Source organism: Girardinichthys multiradiatus, chromosome 13, assembly GCF_021462225.1.
Source record: "Girardinichthys multiradiatus isolate DD_20200921_A chromosome 13, DD_fGirMul_XY1, whole genome shotgun sequence".
Classification (NCBI taxonomy): domain Eukaryota; kingdom Metazoa; phylum Chordata; class Actinopteri; order Cyprinodontiformes; family Goodeidae; genus Girardinichthys; species Girardinichthys multiradiatus.
The window spans coordinates 10,473,348-10,496,075 of NC_061806.1; the positions used below are offsets into that span (position 1 = coordinate 10,473,348).

Here is a 22,728-nt window from a genome sequence, read left to right on the forward strand (position 1 = left end):
CTACATGGGTAAATAGCAGAGGAGCAGTTAGCTTCTGCAGGAGTAGAGGTAAAGAATGACTTTTGAACAAATTCAAGCATGGCTGAGGGGAGATCAAATTTAGACATAATAAAGGTTTAGACTCGACATTTGCAGTATGCGTTGATTTCAAAGCAGACATTGTTTGAAGACATCCATTTAAATCCAGTTGCTACTTTTTAAATTAGCAATAATGTGCTGATTTAGGCAATGTCTATTTAGAAAAGAAGAAGAAAAGCAAAGAAAAAAAACAAACCCAGAAAGCAAAATCATTTATCGAGTTTTGGTCAGAGAAAACGTACAACAGAAAGAGAAAATAGCTGAAAAGAAGGAAGTTATTTTTAACCATAATGTCATTTTTGTATCCTTTTCCTGGAAAGTTAAATTATCCCTGCTGGGAAAACATCAGATCTCTCCTTTTCTTCTTTTAAACAAGTTTTATTGATATCTTTCTTCTTCTGCATCCATTGTTTTCTGTATCTGCTGTGTTTGGTGCCACCTGCACACTTGCGATAACCTTGTCCCTGTTGGCGCACACAGCCAATGTGGTCATAGAAATCTGGGCTTTACATGGACGACCACAGAGACCCTTAGTAGACCCTAGACGCCAGGTACACATGACACATTTCAGGTTGCAAAGGCTTAGCAGCCCAGCAACCTGTTGAGCAGCAGAAATGACAGCATGTCAAAATAATCAAACATACAAAAATCTTCTCTTAAAAAAAAAAAGAACATAACTACTTCAAAAAGGCAACCCCCTTTAACACAATATGTAACAGCATGCTCACAGCTAAGAGCTGCCTTTTGGGAATGCTCACCAATAATTTTCTTTTCTTATTTTTTTTATCCAATTTGTACTAATTGTGGTATTTATAAAGCAACACTGAGTGATCACAAGTATGCCTAATGGATTAGACAACCTATAATAATCCAGCCATCTTCTGAATGGCATGAAAAAGCCACAAGGAAACACTTAATGCCTGTCTTTAACAGGTGTTAGGTTTCTGAATGTAAATTCTCCCCTATGTCTTGTTTTTAGACTAAGCAGACATGCTTTTACTGACTTCTCTGATCCTTCCTGCTTAGCTATGTTACATAGCATACATGCATCAGATAGCCACATAGAAAACATGTCAGATGTTATCAGAACATACATAAATATTATCTTACAAGATTACATTAATTTGAACAGCATTACAGATTCATTGGAAATCTTTTTGATTGATTTGCTTAAGAGGAAAGTTTGGATTTTTCTTGAAAAGGGGTTTTGTCAAAATTAAATGAGGAGTTAACTCTGTTTGAATCTTCACTTTGACGGGGTAGACAACCATGTATGCACACACTCATACCTAAGATCTGGAGAATCATAAATAAACCTGCATGTTTGCACTGTAAGAGGAGGCCAGGGTACCCTGAGAGAACTCATACATGAACAGGTAAAGCATACAAACTCAACTTAGAAGGACTCCAGCCATGATTCAAACCCTGGACCTCCTTGATGTGAGACAACAGTCCTACCAATTGCACACCATGCACTGTTAACAGTAAAACTTTAGTTTTTTGACACCTAACACTGTATTCCCTATAAATATGTGCAGCGTGCGACTTAAATAACCATTTAATCCATCTGTGACATCAGTGTACATTCTTTGTCATAGACAAGCCATTAACCAGAAAACTAAATTTCTATTTCATCAAAGTGATTACGGTAAAAGAGTTTTACTGCAGGGAAGATACAGACTACTCATAATCTCTTATAAGAACCCCACCTTGCAGAAACTTTGTCCTGCCAACTGGTGGAGCTGCTCCTGGTCGACCGAGAAGCAACTTCAGAAAACGTGTTTGCCGAAATCCATAATTCTAGTAAGGTTTCCAGTTTTGTTTCCTAGCCAACATTTCTAGAGCTTTGCTATTATGGTAACATCTCTTAATGTATGTTTTTACTTTCCATGTGTGGTTTTATTTAACTTTGATTCTTACAATTTGTCCATTTAATAAACAGATTACAGGATGTAGGGTACTGTCAAGGGGAACGTGATGAAATGATGTCAATCAGAAAAGCAAACTTGGTTTTAAAGGCCTTGTATTGCAAGAGGCTTACAGACTAGTGTCTTATACAGCCTGTGGATCTATAACAGACTCAAAGTATTTTGGTATGTAAAACTATCTCAAGTATTCCAAATAATTCCCAGTTTCTTGTGATTTTTCCACATAATTCCAAATACATCACATATTTTTTATGTAGGTGCCTTCTGCCTTGAGCTAATGCACACCAGAAAAAAAACCCTCTCCACAACCTGTTTACCCTGCAGACTCTTAATCAGTGTCTCTGTATCAACTGCAGCACAAAAACACTTGAACACATTACCCTCCTGAAACTGTTCCGTACAACATGAAGCCTTTTAAGCTTGGATGAGGAGGTGTTGGAACAAACATTAGACTGAAATGAATTTGCAGTTTGCATCATAAATCCATGGCCTGAGGAACAGTCTATTTTCTATTGAAAAATGTATTAAAGAATATAATAAATACATTCCTGCTTGAAAAGGGCGTTGATTTAACAGTATACCATATACAAGGATGTACTCCAAGTTTCAGAAGATTTTGTGCTGTACGTCTCCACTATGAGCTTCTGAAATTGGTTCCACTTCAAATGTCATTAATAATGAATAAACTGTCTCTTTGAGGATACATGGATCAGACATATTTTAAAGTGCCTTTGACATGCTTTTCCCACAAATGCAGAAATTGAAAGAAAACATCCATATATTGAAGGAATTGGGCAGCAATTGACATGATATTATAATTAAAGATATGATAAAAGACCATTGTGACACAAAATAAGCATGTTTCAATGTTAAATTTTGCAAGTCCAAAGTTGCCCGGGAATGACGTCAAAGGGGAAGTCTCCAATTATTCTCTGTGTGAGTGTCAATAATAAACGGTTCAGGCAGAAGCCAAGTTGTGTTAAAAATAGCGTTAATATGGTGAAACGGTGCATTGGTGGTGGTGGCAGCAATATAATGGGAGCAGCCGTTAGTCTGCACTATTTTCCTGAAGCGAAGAGGATCAGAGGTGCCTGGATCAGAGCTGAAAAAGTGACGAGGGACAGATGGGCTGCTCCCACCAAGCACAGCCGGATGTTGTGCTCGTTCTGTTTCCTGGTGCTCTGGTATAATTCATGCATATTGATTACAGCCGTGCTCTGGCACCTGGCAAAAATGGTTGACTTAGGTAGAATTAGATGGCTGTCTGCACACTTGTGCTCTGCCATTTGATGAAAGCTGACTTTCTTCTCCAGATTCTGCTGCATCTCTCTGTGATAGTGACTGAAATATATCTAAAGGAATATCAGATTCTTCTCAGCTGTCTGTGTTGCTGGCCATTGTAGCAGCAGCCAGTTTACATATAAGGGTTCTCCTGTGACGTCATAAAAGAGCTCAACAAAATCGCAAAGGAGTAGTCTGGAAATGCCTTTTTAGTGAAATTTATTATCATATATCTCAACAACTGTTCATTTCAGTGGCATGAATTGACTTTTTAAAATATTTTATCAGTGTTTCCTTTCCATAAATGTCATTGAATTTATCATGAAAATTTGATGTCACAGGCACTTTAGGGTGATGGGCTTATTACATGGCCCTTCTTACAGGGCATTCAGAGCGAGACCTACATGCGATTAGGCTGTTTGTGGTGCTGTCAAGGCCGGCAAATGAAAACCTCAATGTGTCAACAGTTAAATTCCACACAGTTATGTTGTGTTCGGATGAGCAGTTCATCGGGGCAGTTTACGGACAGCTAGCAGCAAATCATTGTCATTAAGAGTCTCAGTGGTCACAGCATTTCATATGCAAAGTTGTTGGGAGGCAATTTGCTCATACAGCTGCACAGATGTAATAATCTACACTGTTATTTGAAAACTGATGCAACAGATGTAAGGCTGCACAAACATGGACTGTTTGTTGTTGTCACAAGGCGTCTTAAAATCAACGTTTTATACATTGCCTTCTAAAGGTATTCCTACCCCATGGATTTTTCTACACAAACTTCCATATATTTGATTGGGATTTTACGCGATAGACCAACACACACCGGTGCAGATTTTTGAAGTGGAAGGAAAATATTAGTATTTATTCAACAAATGAAAAATCTCCTTGTGCTCCAGGTTTGTTCTATTTAGCTCCTTCCATCTTATCATTAACTCAGAGCCATCATGTTTCACAATGGGGATGGTGTGTTGAGGGCAATGTACAGTATTAATTATTTCCTGACATAGCATCTTGCATGTAGGCCAAAAAGTTAAATTTTGGTCTCATATTACTAGAGCACTTTCCTCCACACATTTGTGGCAATGCAAATGGGACTTCTTGTGACTTTCTCTTATAGTAACTTTTTTTCTTGTCACTCTACAATTAATACCAGATTTTGCATGGGCCAGCTCCACTCAGCCCATTTTGCGAGTGTTCCCATTACCAGTTTTTTCCAGCCCTGTACCTGCTTTTTTGGGACCTACTCAGTAGCAGGTACGATCAGGGCTGAGTAGAGACTACATGTGAGCAGACTGGTGTTCACTGATTGGCCATGGGGCCAGGAGAAATGAGAAGGTCATGCTGTTCATTTTGAACCTTTGCCTTTTCGTACCTTTGCAGTTTTGGTCCTTCTGTAACTTACTTTTTGAGGAATGAAAAGGACCCAACTGTCAGGAAATGCTTCATACTGACCTTGTAACAATTTTTACTTGGAGATGGCTTACAGTTATTTTGGTTTGAATCTGTCATATTTCATGAGAGTCAACTGAAAAAAGAAGGAAACAGAACCAAAATAAATGGAAACAGAGTACAATACAAAATGTTCTGAAAATAACTTTCAACAGAATCTAAATATTCTGGAAGATCTGAACATTTTTATGATTATTTCTCTCCATATTTGACAAAACTAGCTACCTACAAAGAAAAATAAAATAAGTAACAGCTTAAGTAGATGGGCACAAAATGGAAAGAAAGAAGTATATATTGATGAAAGGACACACTGCACACTGACCTGGAGACATCATAAAGACTTCAACTGGCTTTGAATATCAAATTTATCATATTAATCTATTTAAAAAAAACATTTCCCTATTGATCTTTAGTTTCTCTTCCCTGTTATTGTTCGCCATACACAAGTTTTTGACTGACACTATTTTTGTTTTGTGTGCATTGAACAACTGACAGAATAATGTAATCAACTAACTAAAATTGAGGATCTAATGTGTACTCTTATAAAGAACAAATGTGTCTCGGTAAATAGAGCCCTGACAGTTTGAAAATAATATATTTTAAAAATTTCTCTTTATTTGGAAAATGTCCTTTGGAAGCCATCTTCCCAACCCCTGTATGTTTGGTGACTCCACTGTGTTACATTTGTGTTATTGTCTCCTCTCTGCACCAGTGAAGAGGTTCATTATAATGTATGTGCTATTCACTGCTTCAGATGGCAAATGACACCACATCCCAAAGAAGGACAGTGTCTGGTGGGCTTTTTCCACCTTTGACAACTGATGTCTCCCAGAGCAACTGTATATGTCTGCCAAAAACATCTCCATCATGTAGAGGGAAAAACAAAAGTCAAACTGCAGCAGTCCCCAGCGTGTTCTTTATTGGGTGGTACTACCACACTACATTCGATAACACTGTTGTGTTTGTGAGCTATTCAAATGGAATGTTTAATAGAAAAATGAAGCAACCACAAGGAGGATCTTGGTACTGATATTGGTACATAAAAAAACAATGGTTTATAGGTTTTAGAAAAAATAAATCAGGAACAGCGGAACAGTCAAAAGGATTCCCACTCTTGAGATCAACTTGAGACCTCCGTTAAATATCACCTGTAGACCATTTTACATTGCCATTAGAAAGTAACACAAAAAGCATATAACAAAATATATGGAGAGGCTAAGTAGTTGTAAACAAAATGTACACTTGAAAATGCCACAGTCACCAAAGAAGTGTCTATTTTTATACTATTCAAGAACATCCTAAAAATATTCAGAGCAGCATTTTGCTGGTCCATGTGGAAATAAAGAGAAGTTTCCCTTCCTTGATACTGCAAAAAAGGACAGAATCAGGTCTCTTCTGGTGCATGGTTCACTGAAGGGCTGACAGTTGTGCTTCTCTTGGTTTGGCTTTATCCTTCCACCCAGAAAACAAATACAAAAGAGAAGAAACCTAAACAAGTGCTGTCCAGTTGGTCTAAAAAGGAAATTATTTTCTTTTGACAATCAGTGAGTACACTCTACCCAGATCAAGATACTGCTATGTGGAGTGATGCTAATAAGATCTGAAGTAAACAATAAACTAACCCGTGTGCTATCCACTGACAGAAGTAAACTTGCTAAACATACCGAACATTGACATAATATGACCTGTTTATGTGTTGTAGGAATAGTTTAACTTCATTAAAACTCATGCTTTTGGCTATTCTAAAAACATTGAAGCTGAATCTCTCCAAAATTACCCTGTGACCTATCTTATATTAGCATTGCTAAGAAGTAGTAATACATCACACCAACAATGTGTGTTTATGCCTATTTAACCTCTAATACTGTATGTAAATATAAGGATGGAATGTGATGGGTCTTTTAAATATTGACTAGTCTACCAATATATTACTCTTTCATGTTTTCTTATTTAAGTTTTTATAATATGCTTTCAAAAGTACATGGTTCTTCCTTTTACACTGTTTATGCAATTATGATTTTAACCACTTGACTTTTGTATATTTTCCTTTCTTACTCTCACAAAATGTATGCTATTAATAAAGTAATCTGAACATCTCTGTCATTTGACTGTGTAATCTGTAGTTTTATTTAAATCAGAAAATGGATCACTATATGGTAACCTGCAATAAAGCAAGGTGAATTTATGCTAACACAGCCAAAGCTAATTTTCTAGCTACCAAGCTAATGCTGCGTTGGTCTTGCCTCTCGAGTTAGGAGCGTTCTAGTTGCAAGTCAGAAAACAAGGGATGTGCCAATTATTGCAGTGCTACTATAAGCAATACAAACTGATGAATACCTTTTTTCTCTTCATTTAATCCATTAAAACTGTAAAACCTTCATTGTATTTATATGCATGCAGCCATGATGGAATGTAAACCTGGGGCTGTTCAGCAAGCTCTGATTTTACCAGTTGGAATTTCAACTTCAGTGGGTGTTCTTGTTATATTTTTGGCACCTCAGAAAAACCCAACATCTGAGCAAAAAGAAAGTTTACCACAAGACAGAAAGTAGGCGATATGTTGCTAGGTAGTTAGAGAACTAGGTAAGCTGTTAACCTCTTAACTGGACGTTTGCAGTGTAAATAGGCTTGGTCCAGTAAAAAGGTGGCCCACATATGAAAAAATAAATTTTTTATCATGGCATTTCTGCTGTTTAATGTCCTGTCCATGAAATGCCACAGAAAGTGCAAGAGTGACAGAAATTTTCCTCCACTATATGGAGCATACAGTAATCCAGCACTGACCCTCCCCCACCCGTTGCTGTGAATTGCTGTTGAGCCAGCTGAAAGAAGAGGCTTCTACACTAATGTTAGTTCACTTCCACAAAGGAAAACAAACTTACCGTAAGTATTAATAGTTCAAGTTGCAAAAAAAACAAAAATAAAACACACAAATACACTTTGGTGAGGTAAAAGCACTCTAAAACCACATTTTGCCAGCTATAAGCTCATGGGTCTGTCACAAGCCTTCCACTAATTTTAAAATCCAATATGACTGCTACACAAATAAGTGATAGCTCTGGTAACAAAAGTTTTATTTGAACCTCTAATGGTTTGCGTCTTTTAAGCAGTCATACACAGTTAATGAGCTTAAACGCAGTAAATGCCAAGAAACACACCGTTTTCAACGGGTATTTACCAATGCAGGCTCAATAGGCTTTGTAAACCCTTTTTTTATACTTGGCCCATTATTGCTAATGTCTAGCAATGACATACTCCTGTTACACAGAAGATTTCGCTGTGGTGAATGGCTAAGTAAGAAAATGTAGTTCTTTTAATGTCTAACCAAATGTAAAAATTACTTAATCTCATGATATTGTATTCAAATGCTCTGTCTGCACTGATGAAGAATCACTTATGTTTTCTTACCAAATACTTGGAGCGATTCCAACTGACAGCAGCCCGACCTACTTTCTGATACATTCTGCAAATAATTAATAAAAATAATAAACTTAGTGAAACTCAGAGCATAAAACTTTCAAGACCAATAAAAATGGGGGAAACAAAATGATGGCAAAGGTAATATGCCCCATCCTGACACAGTAACAGAGTTTGAATTTTACACCTTTCATTCGAATGGACATGTTCTATACAAAACAAAGGAGCATCATAAGCAACATACAGTATGTGCTTCATTTTGTCACATTAAGACTTATGTAAAAAAAAAAATTCAACCACCATCATACAGGCCAAAACAAAATGCTTGCTGTCTACTCTTTTTCATGGCTTTTAGGACATAGTTATAGAGAAAGGGGATGAGAAATTACAATTGAATTGCTGACAAATAAAGAATAACTAGATTTTTATGGCCTCAATTTTTTTCCCATTTAGGATTTCTGAATCTAAATTCCCAACATAAATAAATGCATGTCAGAGGTTGAGATTCTGGAACTTTTTCCACACTATGGTATCTCCAAATTGGGAGAACAAGTTATAAAAAAAAACTGACTGGATTAATAACAAGAATCAACATTCAGAAAAGAGAATTCAGCAATACTTAAAAATCAGCGTCAAAAAAGTGATGTATCTACGGTGACATGGAAATATTTATCGAATAACAGATTTCTTTTTTCAGTTCATCAAACACACAAACTAATCATAACAAATAAAAATAATGTAGATACAAAAAGCAGCACAACAGAGAAAAAAGTTATCCAAGCCGACCTGACCCTTTGTGAAAAACGTAAATGCCTCCTAAACATAACAAGTGGTTGAGCTGATGGCGACAAATGCCATTAGGAGTTTGCGGTAATTACATTACTCTAGAGAAATGTTGACCCACTCTCCTTTGCAGAGTTGGTGTAATACACCCACTTAGGGGGTTTGTGAGCCTGAATTGCCTGCCTAAGGTCACACCATCGCATCCCAAAATCAAGACTTTGACTACACCACCCTAAAACCTTTCAGAGTGGACTTGGTGTTCTTTGTATCATTGTAATGCTGTATAATCCAAATGTGCTTAAGGTCACAAACCAATGGCCGAAAATGTTTCTGCTTGATTTTCTGCTAGAAACCAGAATTCATGGTTCCATCAATTACGCCAAGTCGTTCAGGTCCTGAAGCAGAAAACAACCCCCAGACCATCACACTACCAGCACCATTTTAGAGCATTACCACTTTTGTCTCGTCAGGCCATAGAATATTGAAGTTATGGGACCATCCAGATTGCTTTTTGGGCAAATGTGGCTTTTGTTGGTAAGTGGTTTTGGCCTTAAAACTCTCCCATGGATGCCATTTGTGCCTGGTCTATTTTCTACTGTTGGATCCTAATCACCTTAAACAACTTCTGGGTTGTTTTGTGACTTCCAGGTTGTCAGTGCACTCTTGGAGTCATTTTGGTTGGCCGGCCTGTCCTGGGAAGGTTCTCCACCACTGAATGTTTTCACCAGTTGTGGATAATGAGTCTCACTGTGGTCCGCTGGCATTCCAGAGCCTTACAAATGGCATTGTAACCTTTTGCAGCCTAATAGATATCATTGAATTTGTTTCTCATTTGATCTTGAATTTCTTTAGATCAGCATGTGAAGTGTTGCTTTTTGAGACCGGTAACCCTTCTTCATGCTGTCAAATAGGTTCTGGTATTAACCGAACTTAGGTGTGGCTGGTGAAACAGAACCATAAGAACGTGGTTAATCACATTTCATTCATGATTTAACAAGGTTGGGAGGTAATTATATTTTCACATAGCACTTTGTTGATTTGGATAGTTTTCTTCCCTTAATAAAAGAAATTATTAACAGCCTGCTTTTTGCATTTACTCAGCTTATCTTTGTATTGTGTATGATGATCTTTAAGAAGGAAAAACCCAGAAGAAACAGCACTGCCCATTATATCTAGTCTCACCCGTAAAATGGCTTACAGGAAATATGGACTAATATGTGGACATGGTTACCAAAGCTGATTTTAAAACAACAGTTTTTGCAGTCTGTCCACACTAATGAATCGCGTACAAAATCTAAATATACCGAAAAACTGATCCCCTCACAAAATTACTTCCATTAAGAGGTCATGGTATAACTGCACTCTACGTGTTTTGTTTTTATAAGAGACATTTTTAGCATTAACAATAAACACATTATCTTTAATCCAAATTGTTAAAGCAAGTGTTAGAGTTGTGCTTTCATAAACAGCACAGCTTCTGATTTCATGACCTAGAAGCAGAGTGGAGACAGACCTTCAGGAAAAACAAAGCTTTGCTGCAATCAGCTCAGGCTGACTTCAATTGTCAAATCTGTGGCATAAGAATAATAATAATGATTATGTAAAAAAATGTCATGAATAGCTGATAGAAAACGTTTATATTACTGTCAGACAAAGCATGACTTCCATATGCCATATCTCTGTCTCAAGGCCACTAATGTTTCTAAGTGATGCATTTTAAAAGCCAGTGTTTAACATCAAGAGTTGGAGAAACGTTTCAGTTCACTGAGACCCGATTCCCTCTTAATTTTGGTTTTTATATAAAAAAAAACAATGATCTTAAATATATGTCCAACCAATAGCAGACTGCTCTTCAACAATATGCCTGTTTGTACATTCAGTAACGTAGATTATTAAGGTATTTGCACGATTAATTCATAACAAATTCTCGATTGCTGGTAATGCAGCGAGTCATGTTTGATTGCAAGTATTAAGGCAGAGGTTCCATGCAACATTCATCAGCACATATAGACGACTGAAACTGGTCCATAGTTCTCTGAGCTGAATGTGAACACATCTATAAGTTCACATAAACTGTGTTCGTCTTTTTGCAAAAAACATTCCTCCACGTGCACAGGCTGATCTTGAGGGGTTGTGCATTACATGATGCATGCATTTCAGCGCACTGAGAAGAAGTCTTTACCATTGTAAATAACATAAAAAAGTAGATTTTATGTTTGTTAAGTGTCCCTCAAGCATTGCTGCTACCACCGACGTCTAGAAGTCATACTGAAGTGTGTTTGTCTTCACATGTAACAGAGGGCAGGTTTAAGCAGCCTGTTTCATCTCAAGTCCTTTGGAACTCCTGTATGTTTATATGTTCCCCCAAGCTGGTCATTTGGAGTTTCCTCAGGATGTGTGGTGGCTCTTAAAGAACTTTGGCACTGGTGGTGTGGGAGGCGGTGTGGGACACTGGTTTCTGTGGGTAATGGCTGTAGTAGTAAACTTGGAACAGGATGGCAACGTCCACAAAGACCTGCAGCAGTCCACAAATCCAGAACTGCACGGGAGCCTCTGTGAGCAGGAAGTAGCCCGTTTTGAAGGTGTCGCCGCTGGTCCACATCAGCACCATCTTGATGCTTGAAAGAAAGAAGGAGAGAAGATACTGTCAAATATGGCAGCTATTTCAGTAGAAATCCTTAATCTGACAGGCTTAAAAAATAACTTTTTAATCACTTTATTGTTTCCCTCTTTTGTCAAAAATGTTCTGTTCCGGAACAGTAGAGAACTGAATCGCTGACATGAAGAATGTTCAGAGCAACATGAAAAATCCCTGACTAAAATGAGCAAATTAAGCACAATTTTTCCATAGGGACAAGAATTAAAGTGCCTTTTAAGAAAAATAATAAACTTTACACTGGTTTGCTGAGTCTCTTCTGTTAGCCAAGTTAGCCTTAGCATACACAGCCACTGAGCGGCCACAGGCTCAGTGATTTTTCTCATACCGTCACTGGAAATATATACAACCATGTTTTTATAACCCGAGGAAAACTGCTGCCAAACTTTCCATGTTTTTTCTGGTGGTTTACAAAATTTAGGCAATAATTTGGGCCATAGCGGCACAGCGATGGTAGCAGCCACTGGCTATTATGGGTTCAATGATCAATAAATGTACCAAAAATGTTTGGCATTTGCCTTTTGGTTTGGCCCATGTGGTTTTAAACCCATCAACTCTGATCAAAACTCTAAGCTAAAGTAACCCCGCAGCATGATGCTGCCACCATTCCATTAAACTGAAATAAACTGTCCACCATGAGATTTTCTATCATAACCTTACACTAGGGCTGCACAATTCTGTGAATATTTTTCAGTCTGAAAACCTTACATGGGAATTCACAGGAATTCATTGGAATAAAACTGGAATTTAAAGTACTGAAGGCTTGCCTTTAACAGTAATTGCAAATCCAGCAGTGAAAAATACATATTTTAGCCTAGTGGTTTTAGACATGAACACTATGCTAATCATCAGCCACATGCACCTAGCGCACTGTTTGTTGCAAGGGTATTGAGGCCACGCCCCCTTACCTACATGCATTGTGTTCATCACAGATGGTTTCTGGACTACTGAGGCCACATTTTTGAGCCCCAACCACAAGACTACTGGAGTCAAACATTTGAGCCTGTGGAATACATAAAGTGAAGTAATGCTTGATGATATTATTGGGTAAAATATATATATTTTTTAATTATTTGATGCATGTTATTAATATTTGAGATGCACATATCACATGTATGCCTGCTTATGACAAAACAAAATGTTTATATTTACAGCTTGCATCAGTAACCTGATTTCCAGGTAATTTTCCATATTACCTATTGAAATGTTCTTGTTTGGAAAATTCCAAATAAAAGGAAATAATAAGAATAAAACTAATGGCACACTATTCAGATTTTAATTTGTAAAAAAAAAAAAGAGAAAACCACCCTTCCACTTCACAGTTATACCCTACTGGTCTTTCACATAGTTTATAGCTGAAAGGAGAGAAAATATAAAAGTTTATATGTATACATGGTGAATAATTTCAAATTATATGAAGTAGGTTACTCTGAATTTCTTCCTTTAACTTGAGAACAAAAATCTTTTGTAATGCGGTATTCATTTCTCCATTTTCCATTTTCTTTTTTAATGAAACCTTAGCTCATGATGGGTCAGTTTAATTTCCTGCTTTTCTGGGGTTGCATGATTTTTCCTCCAAGTTCAATTTAGTCACAGAGAATAAATCCTGATCTCAGTAGGAAAGGGGTCAGAGGAATGTTTTTAGTTGAGCCATGAAGGAAATAGCAAATGGAGCAGAGTAAAATGGGAAATTGAAATAATAATTCTGCTACTCAGGACTCTGGTTGGCTATTAGCTTCACATCCTGTTGTACGTTTTTGACCATAAAACTCATAAAGGAGCTTTCAGTATACACTGAGATCTTCATACAGTCATGTAAGTAACCAGGGTGCTCGTTTATAGGTAAAATACAACTTTTTAGTGTTTTAGAAGGACAGAAGCAGTGGTGTGAGTAGACGGGACAAAGTTCATTCAAGGATACTTTATTTTATTAGAGTTGAAAGCACTGTGAACTCAACTAATGAAGTGGAAAGTGAAGTATAACCAAAGAAGAAGAGCACAAAAACATCCCAATGTCAGTGTCCCCACTAATGACTGTATAAACAACCACACTCCACTGTGACAGCAAGTTTTGAAAACGTAAAATGGAAAATGTTACGTTTTCTGTGCTTAGGGTATATAATTATTCATTGTAGATCTCTACCCTATCACAAACCCAGAAAGACCAGTCTGTCTCCGTCAATCTATTGTTGGATCCCAGACATTTCAAAATATCACATAAGAATATAAAATACGCGATTTAAATGTAAGTGGTACACTTATTTGTACCCAAAATATCCGGCCTAGCCCTGTTGGTTCGGTATGCACGTGTACCAAACGAATCCAGCATTGTTTAATAGCTGAGCACTTGCAGACTGTTTATGTGCAGAACTGTGTGTGCAATGCAATGTTCTGTAGCACAACTTTTAAAAGTGACACCAAAATAAAACAGAGAGGACACCCAGCTATGTCAATACTCCACTATTTGGGAATATTAAGGTTTCTATGCAGCTTCAGCAGAGAAAGAAAGGTGGACCGTACCAAAACATTATGTCAGTATACGCATCTGTCAGACTGCAATAAGGTATGTAGCTCACCCTGCACCTAACTCAGTTAGGGACCTGAAACAACATCAAGTCAAATGTAAACACCTCTGGTACTGGAGAAAAATCAGTTGAAGTCCAAATCCAGCTGCCTGCAGCATTCAACCAGTCCAAAGCGCTGCACAGCACATCAGATGTAACAACACACCGGTACTGTCTGACCAGAGGGAATTTTCCTACAGCTGTGCTTCTATGGTGCATTCAAGTACACCTGGTACACACTGGATTGTCTAAAAATCAAAACAACTCCAAATTGATTTAAAACTTTATAACCATGAGACTATTTGCAGTCCTCTTAAAGAAATCCTAAACAATAACATTGTCTGTGTTTTTATTGTTATATAATCCATCCATCCATCCATCCATCCATCCATCCATCCATCCAAAGTCTTAGGCGGCCTTAAACTGGTTCTCTTACAGGACTGCCCTGTATTTAGCACCAAAATTGACCTGCCAACTCTGACCAGCTGAACAAAAGCACCCTCGCAGCTTGATGCTGCCGCTATCATTTTTTGCCGTAGGGATGGTGTGTTTAGGGTGATGTAGAGGGTTAGTTTTAATCTGTCTCCTGCAAATAGGATTTTGGTCATACATTCTTTCAATAATGGCTTTCTTCTGGACAATCATTTCTGGAGGTAGTAAAGGATTAAATCAGGCTCATAAGTTGATGTCCAGCATGTCAGAGTTTAGTGCAGACATTATGTAGCGTCAATACAGTAAACTTTGCATAACATTGATTTATTTGCTATTAAAACCCAGGAAATATCTTAGTTGTTCCCCTATGAGCCACAGAAACTGGGGAAATACTGTAACATTCAGTATTATGAAACAAAACACATTTATATCACAACATGTTTGACCATGATTCTAGGTCTTTTGGAATAAACCTGATGTTTACATAGTTTTCTGTGGTGAACTGTCACTGGATACTTAGGATTGGGATCATTTACTAATCACTTACTGTCCCTCCTCTGGTTATCTTTAAACAAAACAGCTTTGAAGAAACAACTATAAAGAGAAGCTTGGTATTTGAAGAAAGTATATTAGATATTTAATCTAATCTTCACCGTATTCTGTCTGCAGTGAAAAGAAGAACACATTTACTGCATCTTCTATAAAAGGAGAGCTCAATATATTGCAGAACCAACTCACCAAAAGTTCTGCTGAACTCCTTTGTTTTTCACTCTTTGTTCAAAGTAGTTTAAAAGACACCTCAGTTTGAGGCACGGATGCATGCTGACAAAGGGAGGACAGAGCCAGCATTGTCTGCAGTGCACTCATGCAAACAGGACTCCTCAGATGTGTTTCCTAAAGCAACCTGCCTGCGACAATATGAACACACGCTGAGACATTTCAAATCTCTTCACCCAGGCGCATCGCTTTGGTTGGTCAGCACTATTAGAACGATCTTTGCAGGGCACTTCTTTGTATCACCGGGCAGAGTGCTAGTCTGAATTTAATGGCTTAGTTTATCCCCAGTGATCCAGCTTTATATGCCCAGATTCCAAGACATCTGCCTCAGACCCCTTAGTCTCCAGAGAGCCTGGGTAGCCGCGGCAGAGAGAGCTGTAATTAAACCACAAGTTGACGTATACTCTTGGCTAAGACTTGTGTCCAGTCATTACAAAAGTAATTGAGGCCCGCTATAGGACTACCAGCTCAGCACCTCCCTGCGGCGGATTGTGCCGCTTATCTCCTCTTGTCTCCTCCCCTACCTGCTTGTAGCATCTCACACTTTCCTGATGTTACAAATTGCTGCAGGTGATTACTGCGGAGCAAGTGCACAGCATGATTGTTCAATCAATGTCTCCTACTGAGCCGAATCAGACAGAGCCCGACAGGTCCCGTCTCGGTACCAATACCAACTAAAGGTTTAAACAATTACCCGACACTCCAACCCCTGATCTTTTGTGGCTTTCCAACCAGTAAAAACATATCTAAGGAACAATTAGCAACATAAATTTAGATTATTTTGACCAAATCCAAAGAAAACATCAATAAATCCTGCAGGGCATTGAATTCAGGAAATATTAAACCACCTGACTGGACACATCTGAGTGTAAGGATTTTTATTATTATCACCTTCTACAATTTTAGTGCCAATGTTTGAAAACTGTTAATTTTTCGGTTCAAAAGGTTTGGCTGACATATTGAATTCCTTTCAATCTTTATAAGATGCAAGACATTTCTCTATAAAAATATGCAATAGAGAGGTGTGAGGAGCTAGAGACCTGCCCTTCTGGACCCGGGACAGATACGGAGGACATCCAAAGGCCCCAAAGGAGGGTGGGACTACTGCAACTCCTCCAAAAAAACACATGTATAGTCATCATCACTTTTTAAATCAAAAGGCTTCACGGGGAAGACATTTTGGACCATGGTTGTGTTTTTCTTATGTCTTATACTGGGATCTCTTTACAGTCTTCAGCTCGTTCAGAATGCTGCTGCTCGTATTTTAACCAATGCTTTTTTAATAATCTCCACACTGGCTGCCAATATGCAAAATAATTGATTTTAAAATCCTTCTCTTGGCTTTTAAATGACTTAATTGTCTTGTTCCTCCATACCTCTTTAACTTGCTTCAGCCTTTTGTTTCATTAAAGGCCCTTAGATCAGTCTGTTGTTGGTTGTACCAAAACCTAGGCCGTAGCTCAGAGGAGATCGGGCCTTTTCAGTCGTGGGTCCAAAATTATGAGAGAAGTTGTCATGAAATATTTGACAGGGTTTTTTGAGTGCTTTTAAGTCTTTCTTAAAAACACACTTATTTTCAGTGGCTTTTAACACAGTGTGAGTTGGTTTGTTGTTGTTCCTCTTTTTATTTTACTTCAGTCTTTTTAGTACATTTTATCTTGGTTTTATTGTTTTTTGTTATAAATTAATATCTTTACCGTTATTTATGTCCTGGTTTGGCCTGTTTTAGTACTGTACAGCACTTTGGTTAAACAAATAGTTTTTTAAATATGCTTTGTAAATAAAATAGATTTGGATTTTGTTCAAGAAAAACATAAAATCACAATTTTGTCTAAAAACACGACCACGGATAAAGAGTGAATAAATATTGCTGGCTCAAAGCTTCCTTTGTCAGCATGTACTTGTGCTTCAAACTAAAGCATGAGGTCCAATAATCAAGGAGCAGTTCGGAGATGAACAATGTCTTCTCCAGTAGTGGAAAACAAAGGGTGGTAACAGGATCTTTTACGAACTTTCTCTCACAATATGAAAACACCACACGTACTTTACGCTTGACATTCTGTGTCTATGTTTGAGGCTCTTATTTTGAGGTAAAAAAGGGAAGTAGTTCCTAAGATGCCTTGTTAAATTGACAAGCCCTCAGCACTTTTAAATCCTCTATGTGGCATTTCGCCTCTAACGACACTCATGTTAGCATCGGCCTTTTCACAGTTCTATTTCGTATAGGCTTCGCCCTTTAAGGCTATCGCTAGTGGGTTAATCCCTTCGCGCGCAGCGCAGCACTGAAAACTTTAGTCCACGCTGTATAAATTACGGTGAGACCGGACAAACGTCTCCCATTTTTCTTCAGCGAACAGCTTAACAGCACTATAACAAGAAGAACCATGGCTAACGTCGGCACTATCCGCCTTTGCCCGGCTTGCAAAACAGGCTACATCATGTCCTACGACCTGCATGCCATCTGCGAGGGCTGCCTCGGTCCGGATCATGCAAGCCTGGCCTTGACCCCGCAGTCCACCTGCCCTTCCTGCAGGCGTCTGCCTCAGGAGGAGAAGCAGCGGCGTCTAGCCATTTTCTCCCCGCTAGAAGGGGAATACCCCGTAGCAGACCAATGCTCCCTCGATGAGGCATTGGACAGCTTTGGTGTTGGGCGGGAATCGGACGATTCCTCCCCAGAGACAGCGACTGATGTCTCCACTCCCTTCCTCCGGACGGAGGACGCGGAGGCAGATACTAAATCAGTCCAGGCTCAGGGCCTCCCGATGTCGGCGACCACCTCCTTTCCGGCGATGGGCGCACTTGTTAGCGCTCTGCCGGACATCATCGCTAAAGTAGCTGAGGCTAAAGGTGTCCCTGTTCCCGCGCCTCTAGCCCAGCTGCCGACTGATGACCTGGCGGGAAAATTCGCCCCAGCTCATTCGACTCGCCGAGATCCGGTTTGGCCCCGTTTTCCGGCGGCAACGACTTACTTGTCGGGAGCGGCGGCCGAGCCACTACAGCTGAAGGCACCGGTCTCCACCTTCACACCCATCACGAGGGTGGAGGCACTGACGGATCAGGGGTTTTCCCCAGTTCCCGCTCTAGAGCCCAGTCTGTCGGCGGTTTTTGGGGTTAGTCGGCCCGGCGCGTCGGACGACGGCCTGTGTCCCCCTCCTCCAGCGATCAGATCACGGCCAGGCTGACTGATCGCTCTCACCAATGTGCCGCTCAGGTCGCTGCAGCAACCAACAACACCGGCTTCCTGGCCTACGCCACCTCTAAGAAGGCTCGGGAGATGGAGCTGCCTCCGGAGGATGTGGAGGAATTTTGCAACCTAGCAGACACCATACTCAACCTTTGTGGGGCGTCGGTTGTGTGCTCCTCCCACATCGCTGCCTGGCAGATTTTGCTGCAGCGACAGATGTGGCTTCGGCTCTCCTCCTCCATCCCTGAGGATTTTAAGAGGGAGTTACTGGAGAGACCGATCAGTCTGGACGGATTGTTCGGTCCTCATTCCAACCTCTCAAGAGGAACTTGAGCGGGTCAGGAGACATGGCTTCCGGTCGTCCCACACCACCGGCCGCTGGCGGGACCGCCGTGATCAGCGTCAGCAGCAGAGACGCTCCACGGCCGCTGCCGCAGCTCCCCAAGTTCCTCCGCCCACTGCTCCGTCTACTCGGCCGCAGCAGCAGCGCAGAGGTCGGCAGTTGGCGTGCGCCTGGTCCAACCCTCCGCAGGAGCCACGGCGGAGATTTAAAAAATGACTGGTGGGGTGTGTGTGTAAAACTACTGATTGTTTTGAAATAAAACACATACATTTCTCTAAGAGCAATTTTCCGTTTTATTCCAGCTCAGCCAGATTGTACGATCTCGCTGTGTTTCCCTCACACACATTCCCCACTCCTAATGAGATGGCCCCTTTTAAACGGCCATTTAAGGGGCTCCACGATCTCACAGTTTCTAAGCATGACTCCACGAGAGCATCCTATGCTGTTCCGGTAGAGCTCCGCTTGCTGCCTTCTCCCTCCTGTCCTCCCCAACTGTCAGTGGGTGAGATCACAGAGGATGCACAACAGCAGCTCCCCACGAAGCGGCGCATCAGTGATGCCCCCGCTCAACACCGAGCTGCGAGCCTGGGTGAATATTCCCCTGGTGAGGCTGGTTTACAGCCCTTTCGATCCGAGCCCCCCATGGGTTACCTCCGATCAGAATCCGAGTCGGGTAACGGCGGAAGGGGCTTTAGCCTGGCTCGTATTCATGAGCACCACGGCACCACAGATAAATGCGCACCCGCTCTCAGAGCACTACTCAGAGTGGCGACGCGTATGTTCCCTGGACAGGTGGATGGACAGACTGATCAGCAGAGGTTACACGCTGCAGTTCCTGTCTCCACCCCCACCGTTCAGAGGGATTTTGGAGACAGTCCTGTCCTCCCCGGAGCAGAGCTCCATGCTCATGTCAGAACTGCAGGAACTCCTGCTAAAAAAAGCCGTCATTTCCAGGGTTCCTCGCGGAGAGGAAAACACAGGGTTTTATTCTCGGTATTTTCTGGTTCCCAAGAAAACAGGAGGAATGAGACCGATTCTCGATCTGTCCCTGTTCAACAAAGCGATCATGGAGAGACGTTTCCACATGCTGACAGTCAGACAGGTGATGGAAAACGTTCACCAGAACGACTGGTTTACCTCCATAGATCTGAAGGATGCTTATTTTCACATCCCCATCATCCCGAAACACCGCAAATATCTGCGTTTCGCTTATCAGGGGATCTCATATCAATACAACCGCCTGCCGTTCGGTTACTCTCTCGCCCCATGCACGTTCTCCAAATGTGTGGAGACAGCGTTGGAGCCGCTGCGCTCGGCAGGGATGAGAATCCTTTTTTATCTGGACGACCTGCTTTTGCTGGCTCGGTCCAGAGAGGAGGCAGCGGTACAGACAAAGAAGCTGGCCGCACAATCTGACAGTCCTGGGGTTTTCAATAAACTGGGAAAAAAGTTCTGTTTTCCCTTCCCGGATGATCATTTATCTGGGGGTGGAGCTAAACTCAGCCACAATGAGAGCCCGGCTCTCTCAGCCGAGAACAGACGCGCTGTCAGCGCTTCTCCTCCGTGTCAAACCTCACAGCGTAGTGACAGCTCTGTCACTTATGCGGTTACTGGGAATGATGTCAGTGGCTCACGTGGTTGTTCCGCTGGGTCTGCTTCATATGAGACGTCTTCAGAGATGGTTCAGTGTCCTTCAGTGGGACCCGACCTGGCCCACTGGGGAAATCCCCACATCCTGTCAGAGGGAGTTCCCTTCAGCAGACCGGCGTCACACGTCTCAGTGTTCACAGACGCATCCCTGTCGGGATGGGGAGGAACGTGTCAGTCTCAGGCGGTGGGAGCACAGTGGCCAGACCACATGTCTCACCACATAAACGTGCTGGAGCTTCTCACAGTGTGGAAGGTGACACAGCATTTTGCTCCTCTGCTGCGGGATCAGCATGTTCTGATCCACACAGACAACAGAGTGGCAGCGGCCTACATAAATCGCCAGGGAGGTGTGCGCTCGGCTCAGCTGTTAAACATTTCCAGGCGGCTGCTGTGCTGGGCGCGCATGAACCTGCTCTCCATCAGAGCAGTGTACATCCCCGGCGTCCTGAACAGAGGAGCGGACATCATGTCCAGAGGTGGTCCTCGTCCCGGGGACTGGAGTCTCCACCCCGAGCTGATTGTTCAGATCTGGAGCAGATTTGGGAAAGCAGCAGTGGATCTTTTTGCCACACGGGAGAACGCACAATGTCAGCTGTGGTTCTCACTGAGCCCACGGGAGGATCCACCGTTAGGAGTGGACGCCTTTGCTCACAGCCTGCAGCAGCTGGTGTCAGGTCGCCCGTGGCAGCTGCCGTGGAGAGAGGATGCACTCCTCCAGGCGGGAGGGGCGATCAGGAGCGTCCCAGAGTTAGGTCAACGTCACTGGGTCTGGCCGCTGAACGGGAGCGCTTAGAAAGGCTGGGTCTCCCGCACGATGTGGTGCGCACGATTCAGGGTGCACGAGCCCCCTCTACCACAGCGTCATACGCATCAAAGTGGGCAGCTTTTCAGCGCTGGTGCGCAGAGGAAGGCGCGGAGCCTTTTTCATGTCCATTAGGCTGCGTGCTCTCATTCCTCCAGCAGCTGATGAACAGAAATTTAGCTTTCAGCACCATTAAAACTTATGCTGCAGCTATTTCCTCCTGTCATGAGGGGTTTGGTGACAGAACGGTCTTTAACCACCCGCTGATGAAGCGTTTTCTGCGGGGTGTACGTAGACACAGACCCGTGTCACGCCCCCTAGTCCCTCAGTGGGATTTAGCGCTCGTCCTGCACGCACTGGTTAAAGCCCCATTTGAGCCCTTAGATCAGGCTCCACTAAAATTTCTGTCTTTTAAAACAGCCCTGCTGTTAGCTCTGACATCTGCAAAGAGAGTGAGCGATTTATCTGCTCTCTCTGTCGCTCCTTCATGTCTCAGAATACAAGCCGACAGCAGCTCAGCTGTGCTGCGTCCTAACACTGCTTTTACACCTAAAAGCATCACGAGTTCGTTCAGATCGAGACTGATAACTCTGGATGGTTTTTATCTTCCTCCTCATAACTCTGAAGAGGAGGCCGCCTCTCATCTCCTCTGTCCCGTGCGCGCGCTTTCATGTTACGTGGCACGCACGGCTGCACTGCGCCGCTCCCAGCGTCTGTTCGTGCATTACAGAGAAAACTCTGCAGGACGTCCTCTATCTGTCCAGCGTCTCTCACATTGGCTGTGTGAGGCTATTTCACAGGCTTATATTTCCTCTGGATTGGATCCTCCAGAGAATCTCAGAGCTCATTCGATCAGGGGGATTTCATCCTCCACGGCTCTGCATGGAGGAATGACAGTGGAGGACATCTGCACAGCAGCCTCATGGTCATCTCCATGCTCATTTATTCGTTTCTACCTGCGAGATGTGTCAGGTTTCTCCATGACTCATTCTGTTTTCAGGGTTCTGACAGAATGACTGGTATTTCATTGCATTTATTATTGAGTCACCCTTCCTGCATGCAGACGCAGGGTGTCGTAATATTATTATCAGCCACTGTTCGTGACTTATGATGTTATTGTCACTGCGGCTGTATTTCATTAAGCCTCCGTGTGAACAGAGGTTATTCTCTGGTCATTGTGATGCGCAAGACGCTTGGAGTGCGTCATGACGCATTCAGAAGGCTGATTGTTTGGTGTCATTAGGCGAGCAGATGTTCAGTTATGGTCTGGATGGACCCAGTGAGGCATAGACTACATCCTGCTTCGCCTTTAACCCACTAGCGCCCTTAAAGGGCGAAGCCTATACGAAATAGAACGTTGGTTACGTACTGTAACCCCAGATTC

At 41.7% G+C, this 22,728-nt stretch overlaps 1 protein-coding gene across 3 annotated transcripts in view; it reads right to left on the reverse strand.

Annotated features, from left to right (window-relative positions):
• Positions 1-5,630: 5,630 nt before the first annotated feature.
• LOC124879014 (solute carrier family 66 member 2) overlaps positions 5,631-22,728 on the reverse strand; it is a 49,139-nt gene continuing 32,041 nt past the window's right edge. For 2 of the 3 annotated variants that reach the window (XM_047383269.1, XM_047383270.1), the window contains one exon: positions 5,631-11,554. In XM_047383269.1, the coding sequence (XP_047239225.1) occupies positions 11,344-11,554 (211 nt within the window). In that variant the 3' untranslated portion in view covers positions 5,631-11,343. The remainder of the gene's footprint in view (positions 11,555-22,728) is intronic. The other variant, XR_007040931.1, reaches the window with a different exon arrangement.